The sequence below is a fragment of the Nicotiana tabacum genome, chromosome 3, assembly GCF_000715075.1.
Source record: "Nicotiana tabacum cultivar K326 chromosome 3, ASM71507v2, whole genome shotgun sequence".
Classification (NCBI taxonomy): Eukaryota; Viridiplantae; Streptophyta; class Magnoliopsida; order Solanales; family Solanaceae; genus Nicotiana; species Nicotiana tabacum.
The window spans coordinates 132,462,016-132,471,573 of NC_134082.1; the positions used below are offsets into that span (position 1 = coordinate 132,462,016).

A 9,558-nucleotide genomic window follows, 5' to 3' on the forward strand; every position below is an offset into this window, starting at 1 on the left:
GGTGATGGTCGATAATGATGACGACTATGATTGGGGATGATGGTGGCGTGGCAGCGATGGTGGTGGTGGCATGGTGGTAGTTGGTAATGGTAGGTGGTGGCGGCAGTTAATAATGAATATGTGATAGCATTTTAATGAAATTAAGTCTATGTTATAGATTTTAATCATACAAACCTATTCAGACCCATTAAGTGGTTGTGAAGTAAAAGAAATAAACACATTTAATTATTAAGATCTGTATAATTAAGATTCAGACTTAAAAAACAAACGCACTTAATGTCTGAGATCTGAATGATTATATGAGGCCTTAAATATCCCAGGTTGGAATTACACCCAACATTTGGTGTAAGATAATCAATATATAAGCAATTTAAGTGTTTGATTTTGATATATATCCGCGACTTAATATATAAAGAAATGCGTCAGAGAAAAAATTTCCTGAATTACCTTCTCCAACATTTGATAAAAAGTGGAAGCTAACATGTACAATTAAAGTTGAGAGTGAATGGGGGATAAGAGAAAAGGAAATAGACTTCAAGGAGATTTGAATCTACCTTAATATAGGCACTTTAATTCTTAATTTCTTATCATTATTAACTGTTAAGGAAGAAAACATGAATTACTGAGTGAATAATCAAAAGTAAAATTTCTTAACAAGGATAACATCTGTCAATTATTTATAGACCAAATACAAAAGAAGATCCTGTTTTAAATTATCGGACGTCTGATTAAAACATAAATAGCGTTTACAAAATCGGAGTATTGTTTATTCCACACTTGACTGGCACTCTATAAAAATGGCAGGACTTATTCTTTTGAAACGGTTCCATTGATGCAATAAATCCAAATTCCTCGGTCTTTTTCTCTTCTCTTTAGTAATAAGCCAAAGCGTCATTCCCCTAGCTTCCTTTTACTTCCACCGTTCTTCTCTCCCTCTACTCATTTTTCCTTTCAAATTTTTCCAAAACAAAATCAGTGAACTTTTCTATCTTTGAAAAAAGCTTGTATTCAAATGGATGCTTTCGATTTTGGTAGTGAGAAAATGGAAAACAGAGTGATTCTGATATTCCACAGTTTCAAAAGCGTTGCGAAGCTTTTTCGCATCGTTGAATTCTGTGTTGGAGTTTTTGTGCTCTTATGGAGTTCTACTCGGTTGCCTTTTGCTGTCAAAATCTCCGGCGAGTATTTCCGGCAACTAATCTCCATAATACTTAGCCCTCTCTTCATTTTCCTTATTTGCAACGTCATCGTCCTCACTCTCCTTTTCAAGTCCGGCCGACTCTTCGGAGATTCCTCCTCAACTCTCTGTGCTAGCGCCGAAGCTGAACTCTACGACTCATTCGTCGAAAAGGAAGAGTGCTCCGGCAATTTCACCTCCAGTAACTTGTCTTCGCCGCCGGAACCGGAAGAGATTATCTACCAAGACAAACAGACTGTATTGGAAGTGAATACTCGGACGATTTTTGAACCCGAAGAAACAAAAAGGGTCACGGAGAAGGCATTTTATTCACAAGTTCCACGGAGAACTAAATCGGAGAAGTTTGAAAGAGGAAGTTATGATAAGGAAATAAGCGGAAATAAGCTTCGTAGATCGGAGACGGAGAGGTGCCGGAAAATCGATAATTCCGGTGATCCGTCGGAAACGGTGTATCCAGTGGATGAATTAAGCAATGAGGAGTTTCAGAAAGCCATTGAGGATTTCATTGCTAAGCAAATCAAATTTCATCAGGAAGAGAAGTTGGCTATTGTTCTTCATAGCCAACCATAATAAGTACTTTTCGTATTTACTGTATTGTCTAATAAAATAAAAATAAAAATAAAAATAAAAATTAGAGAACATAAAGTTAGGGTTAATGTACAGAGTATAATGAATAATAGGAGTCGTAAATCTGTAGGGGAGAGTGATTGATCTGAGCCGTTGATATTTGGAGTGGATAAGAAGATTCAGAAATTCCCTGAACGCGTAGTGCTCGCTGTTTTTCCAGAGTGAGCTATGGTTGTTCGGCTCGGAATTTAGAAGTGTGTTTTAATTTTCCATCTTTGTATTAAAATTAATTAATTAAGATGGAAAAAGGGGGGAATGTATTCTCATATTCCCACTTTAGTTATTCTTCTCCAATATTTTAAATTTTTTCTTTTCTGGATATATTCCTCAAGAAATATAAAGTTTCTCGTGAAACCAGTGTAATCTATATAATAAAAAACGCTTGTGGTTGTGCGATGTAATATAAATAATGATTAATAGAAATCTGCGCGGATAAAATTATGATTGTGTTATGTGTAAACAAAACGTCAAAGGATCGGAACTTTTGATTTATATAATCGGTCCACATAGGCATGTGCTCATCTTCGCATGAAGATTCTTTACCGGATGCGAAAATCGATGTGAGACCATCGGAGGCGGAGTTAGGATAAAACTTAGTTCCAGATTATAATCCTTCTAAATTAATGAGTTTTAAATTAATAATTTGTATAATATATGAATTTCTTAATACAAATATAATATTTGAACAAAAGTTATTCGATTTGATCGAACTTGCAACCAACACTGTACCTCCGCCGAGCAGACCATCTTCAAACTATATATATATTGAACTTCTTAAAATATTTTTATGTAGCTATTTTTCGAGTCTATACTAACAGACTAGTCTGTATATTAGTGTACTTTTAGGCTGAGTTTCGTCATTTTTAAAATCCAGTTGATCAAAGCTATTAGCTTGTAAGGCCAGACTAGAGTATGAATTTTACCTAGTCGTAAACTTTTTCTCGTTATTGCTAAGTATCATATTGATTTGGAAGTCTCCCCCATTATCATGACTTGAACGTGGCTAGGTGATTTATTTCTCCATCTTAACTGGACTTTAACTTGTTGAAGCTGAGCAACTTATCGTAAGCATTACTAAAAAAATGGGGATAATTATAAAGTGATTTACAGTAAATTCCACTTTTCAATTTGGCTGACATCAGAGAATGGTGGAAAAGCCAAGAAGTGAATGCTTATCACGTACGTGAAAAGTTGGGCATGCCAAAATATTTGGAGAGCACAAGTTGTTTCTCTTCTATCTGAAGAAATGTTACTAGTTACTACCTACGAAAGAATTCAGGATTTAACGAAAAGCCTTTGAACCGAAATATCATGGGCTCTTTTAGAAACTTTGAAAAGACTAAGTATGGAACATATGAAGAGGAAATCTAATTATTGAAACTTTGAAAAGACTAATTATATATGAACTGTAGAGACTTTGATCTACAGTGCATTATTTTGAAATGCACAATAACCATATGTGTAATGAAGTAATAAGAAACTAATTTGTGGTTAATTGTATCAAAACTCATCATTGCCAATCTTCCAGAAATCATACGTTCTAGCAATAATTTAGGTAATCAAATTCTGTTACTGTACCTAATTTTCACCACAAAGGCTAGCCCTACTTGAAGACGGCTGTGCTTTTAACCTTTTTGAAAAGAGACTTTCAATATTTCAAAAAAGAAAAATGTTAAGAAGCTTTTGGAGTATTCTAGTGGGAAAAGGGACAAGGAAGAGTTTAATTAAGAAAACTGGTAATAGCGATCCGCGCGTTGATATAAGCTTTTCACTTTAATTATCTCCGTAATCTCTCATGGAATAGAGTCACTTTTACACTTTTTGTAATGAGTGATTAAAGAATCTTTAGTTACCAACGCATTTGGTTTTGGATTTCTTCTACAAAACTTTTCTTTGTCTTTCTTTAAAATCTTCATTTTCTCTTTTCCTAATAGTTTTGGGGGACACCATCATTACAATTCCACCAAGAATAGCATGTGTGATTTTTTTTTCCAAGTAGTTATAAGATGGATATCTGGTTGTTAACCGAAAGAGTCTATTTTTATTTTCGTTTGCAAATAGGCAATGATATTGTTCCCCTGGTCGTGTGCCAAACACTTTGAAGTTTGCACCATTTTTCTCTTTTGTTCTCCTTTTTAAACTATATGGGCTTTGGATGTAAAATAGAAAGTATACTTATATATCTATGTGCTTTGTAGGGAAAATAGAAAGTATATTTTGTGGATAATGGCCAGGCACAACCAGAAAACTGTGAAAAAGTGTATTCACCTGACCGATCGTTTTAAGATTTATAGCCTTGTTCTGTCATTTACTGTTCATTTTGTTCTTTATAGCTGTTATGTGACTTGCCGGATTAGTCGATTTGGGTTCGAAGGGATTTCGGAATGAATTGGGACACTTAGTCTCAAAGTTGGAAGCTTAAGTTGAAAAGGTTGACCGGATGTTGACTTATATGTAAATGACTCCGGAATGGAGTTTTGATGGTTCCGTTAGCTCCGTTGGGTGCTTTTGGACTTAGGAGTGTGTCCGGATTGTGATTTGGAGGTCCGTAGTTGAATTAGGCTTGAAATGGCGAAAGTTGAAAATTTAGTAAGTTTAACCAGGAGTGGACTTTCTGACATCAGGGTCGAAATGGAGTTCCGGAAGTTGGACTAGGTCCGTAGTGTCATTTGTGACTTGTGTGCAAAATTTGGGGTCAATAGGACATGATTTGATAGGTTTCGGCGTCATTTGTAGAAATTGGAAGTTCAAAGTTCATTAGGCTTGAATCTATGTGCGATTCGTGTTTTTGATGTAGTTTGAGGTGATTTGAGAACTCAATTAAATTCGTATGTTGTTTTGAGTCTTGTTGGTATGTTTAGTTGAGGTCCGAGGGGGATTTTTCGGATCAAGGATTGAAGTTGAAAGACTACTGAAGCTGGAACTCTACTGGTGTAACCGCACCTGCGGAGCTTTGATCGCAGGTGCGGGCTGGTTTGAGCAGCTGTGAAGTTTGGAGAGGTGTGATTAGGTGGTCGCAGGTGCGAAGGATATCCCGGCCGCAGATGCGGCGAGGCGAGTGCAGAAGCGGAAATAGACAGGAGACCTAGGTTCCACAGAAGTGGACTTGATGCTCGCAGAAGCGAGTCCGAAGGAGCAAATTGATGGGTCGCAGGAGTAGAAGGAGCCGCATATGTGATTGAGTGGTTGCTTATGCGATGTCGCAGAAGCGGCTAAGTTTCCGCAAAAGCGGAAGTGCTGGGCAGAATATATAAATACAAGGGTTCTGATTTTGGCTTCATTTTAACATTTTGAGCTCGGATTTTGGCGATTCTTGAGAGGATTTTTGAGGGGATTCTTGAGGTAAATCCCTTGTGATCATTTTTGATTAATAATCTTGTTTCCCCATTGAATTTCCCGCCTAGATTATGTGGTTTTGAGGTAAAATTTGGGGATTTGAGGCTAGGGATTTGGAGAGTTTGATTTAGGAATTTGGGTGATGATTTAGTGTCAGATTTGGATAAATTTGGTATGGTTGAACTCGTGGTTGAGTGAAATTTCGGGTTTTGTGACTTTCGTCGGATTTCGAGACCTGGGGCCGGGGGCCGGCTCTGAGTCACTTTTTGGCCTTGATTAATAACTTTGTATTTTCTTGTGGAATTGATTGCTTTAGCCCGTATTGATTGTATCGTACTGTTCTGGTAATAACAAGACTACATAGTCTGGGAAAAATCTAAAATACTTCTACGGGGAAGATAGAGAAGAAGAAAGTAGGGTTGTGGTCGCCAGACAGCTACCTTACTAACTCCAATGATTAGCAACAGAAAATATCAATAGCCGGTACCGTGCCCAGAGATATCTGGATCTATACACAAGGTGCATGGGTTAACGTGAGTACACCAACTCAGTAAGTAACGAGTCCAAACTATGGACTGAATGGTAGTGACGAACTCAACCTCAACAGATATAATAGAAACAACGTAAACGTACGCATGCTTTCAGTTAAATAGATAACTCAAAGTAATAAGGTAAATGCAGATCTGAACATTTTAAAATGTACAACTCAACTGCCTTTACATGCCAATGCACGACTACATGAAATGCACAGTGTACTCCCACTCTCAAGTGTTCAACCACTCGGTATTGAATATGGCTATCCGGCCCAGGAAAATCCATCCTGGAATATATACAAAGCTTACTGTGAGTCACTCAATACCGAGGAAAAAGGGCAATCCAACCTTGAAGAGAAATCCATCTCCATATATATATATAAATTCTTAACCACTCGGTACTGTATATGGCCATCCGGCCTAGGGAAATCCATCCCAGAACATACTCATCACTAACTATAAGTCACCCGATACCGAGGAACAAGGGTAATCCAACCCTGTGGAGAAATCTATATCCAAATATCAATACTTCATACAAATCTATGTTCAAGGAAATCCATCCCTCAATAATATCATCCGCGCCCAATGTGGGTGTGCAGACTCCAGAGGGGCTCCTACGGACCAAGCGCTATCATAATCAATATAACTACTGCAGCGTGCAACCCAACCCAGGACTGTCACTCAAAACTAGGCTCTCGGCTTCACTCAGTCATCACTCTCCAGTCTTACCCACGGGCTCACAATGTCATAGAAACTAGCCCGGAAACAATGATATGCTATGCCACTAATAACAATTGAGACTGAGATATGATATGAAATGCATGAATATGACTGAGTACAAAAAAATAGTGATATCAGTGAATGACAACAAGAAACGACCACTAGGGGTCCTAACAGTATCGGCATGAAGCCCAAACATGATATCTAACATGATTTACAGCTCAATTACTTTATCACATGATGAAAATACGGATATCAACTAGAAAGAGTCATTAAATGGTGCCATGAAATGAACCAGGTCACGATTCTCACGGTGCACGCCTGCACACCCGTCACTTGGCATGTGCATCACCTCAGTACTAACCACATAACACGTAGTACGGGATTTCGAACCCTGAAAACCAAGTTTAAAAGCATTAATTACCTCAAACCAAACCAAAATACTACTTCGAGATGCCTTTGCCTCTCAAATCGGCCTCCAAATGTCCCGAATCTAGCCACAAGCAATACAATACGATCAATATAGGCTAAGGGAACCAATTCCACAAGAAAAATACCCAATTATAGGCCAAATCCTGAAATTCACTCAAATCTGGCCCCTGGGCTCACGTCTCGAAATCTGACAAAAATCACAAAACTAGAAAACTCATTCACTCACGAGTCTAACCATACCAAATTTATCAAAATCCGACCTCATTTGGTCCCTCAAATCCCCAAATTACTCTCTCCAAAATCCCAAGCACTAACCCCTTATTTCACTTCAAAAATTCTACTAATTAGGCGGGAAATCAACGGGAAAACAACATAGCTAGGAGTATTAGAGCTTAAGCAAACTTACCTCACTAAAAAATCCTTGAATCCCCTTAAAAATCACTCCAAAAGCTCCAAGGTCCGACTTGAAAATGGTGGAAATGAACAAAAATTTGCGAAGTCTCCTTTTTATACTTTCTGCCTAGTGGAACCGCACTTGCAGTCCATTTGCCCGCTTCTATGACACCGTACCTGCGGAATTTCCATCGCAGGTGCGAAACTCACTTAATGCACCAGGTTTCGCATCTACGACCAACACATCGCACCTGCGGTGTGCACCTGTGACCTCACCTTCCACTTCTCCGGAAAAGCCAAACACCTCTATATCTGCATCTGCAGCTCCCCAAGTGAACCTACGACCTCGCACCTGCGGTCCCCACTCTGCAGGTGCGGAAACACCAGCAGCAGTATCTTCACCTACAATTTTCAAGTTCCAAACTCCCCGTTAACCATTCGGAATCACCCCGATCCCCTCGGGACCTCAACCAAACATATTAACAAGTCATATATCAACATACAAATTTAGTCAAACCTTCGAATTATCCAAAACAACATCAAAACACCAAATCACCAAATCACACTCGGATTCAAGTCTAAGAACTTCTAAACTTTCGAATTCCACAAACGATGCCGAAACCTATCAAACCACGTCCGAATGACCTCAAATTTTGCACACAAGTCAGAAATGACACCATGAACCTACTCCAACTTCCAGAAATCCAATCTGACCCCGATATCAAAATTTCCACTGCCGACCAAAATCGCCAAAATTCTAACTTTTGCCATTCAAGCCTAATTCTACCACGGGCTTCCTAATCACATTCCGGAAGCGCTCTTAAGTCCAAAATCACCTAACGGAGCTAACGGAACCATCAAAATTCACATCTAAGATTGTTTACACATAAGTCAACATCCAGTCAATTTTTCCAACTTAAGCCTTCACAAAAGAGACTAAGTGTCTCAATTCACTCCAAGACCACTCTGGACTCGAACCAATTGACCCGTTAAGACATAATACAACTGAAGAACACAAATGAAGCAGAAAAATGGGGGAACGAGGCTATAACTCTCGAAACAACCTACCGGGTCATTACATCCTCCCCCTCTTAAATAAACGTTCGTCTTCTAACGGATCTAGAAACATACATGAAGTCTCAAATAGGTGTGGATATCTGCTCCACATCTCCCCCTCGGTCTCCCAAGTAGCCTCCTCCACAAGCTGACCTCTCCACTTCACTTTCACTGAAGCTATATCCTTTGATCTCAACTTTCGGACTAGCCGCTCTAAAATAGCCACTGGCTCCACATCATAAATCAAATCATCATCTAACTGAATCGTGCTAAAATCCAAGACATGAGATGGATCGCCGATATACTTTCGAAGCATAGAAACATGAAATACTAGATGGGACACTTGATAAGCTAGGTGGCAAGGCAAGCTCATAGGCCACCTCTCCAATCTTGCGAAGCACGTCAAAAGGCCCAATAAACCGAGGGCTCAACTTGCCTTTCTTCCCAAAACTCATAACACCCTTCATGGGTGAAACCTTCAGTAGAACCTTCTCTCCAACCATATAAGACACATCATGGACCTTTCTGTCGATATAACTCTTTTGTCTTGACTGCGCCGTGCAAAGCCGCTCCTGAATCAATTTCATCTTATCTAATGCATCCTGAACTAAGTTTGTGACCGAAAGTCTAGCCTCCCCTGGCTCAAACCAAACCACTGGAGATCTACACCACCTCCCATATAAGCCTCATATGGGGCCATTTGAATACTCGACTGATAACTGTTGTTGTAAGCAAACTCTGCGAATGGTAGAAACTGGTCCCATGAACCACCAAAATCAATGACACAAACACGTAACATGCCCTCCAATATTTGAATAGTGCGCTCAGACTGTCCGTCCGTCTGAGGGTGAAATGCTGTGCTCAACTCCACCTGAGTGCCCAACTCTCGCTGCACGACCCTCCAAAACTGCGATGTAAAATGCGTGCCTTGGTCTGAAATAATAGAAACTGGCACTCCATTAAGACGAACGATCTCTCTGATGTAAATCTCAGCCAACCGCTCTGAAGAATAGATAGTGCTCAAAGGAATGAAGGGTGCGGACTTGGTCAGCCGATCCACAATCACCCAAATAGCCTCTAACTTCCTCAAAGTCCGTGGGAGCCCAACTACGAAATCCATGGTGATCCACTCTCACTTCCACTCTGGAATCTCTATCTGCTGGAGCAAGCCACTCGATCTCTAATGCTCATATTTCACCTGCTGGCAATTGAGACACCGAGCTACAAACCTAACTATGTATTTCTTCATCCTCCTCCACCAAT

General features: G+C 39.5%; 1 protein-coding gene across 1 annotated transcript; it reads left to right on the forward strand.

Annotated features, from left to right (window-relative positions):
• The first annotated feature begins 708 nt into the window (after nucleotides 1-708).
• On the forward strand, nucleotides 709-2,108 carry LOC107823640 (uncharacterized). The gene has a single exon (XM_016650327.2). It carries the CDS (start codon nucleotides 1,013-1,015, stop codon nucleotides 1,766-1,768), a length of 756 nt encoding a protein of 251 aa, XP_016505813.1. The 5' UTR covers nucleotides 709-1,012; the 3' UTR covers nucleotides 1,769-2,108.
• The last annotated feature ends 7,450 nt before the right edge of the window (nucleotides 2,109-9,558 follow it).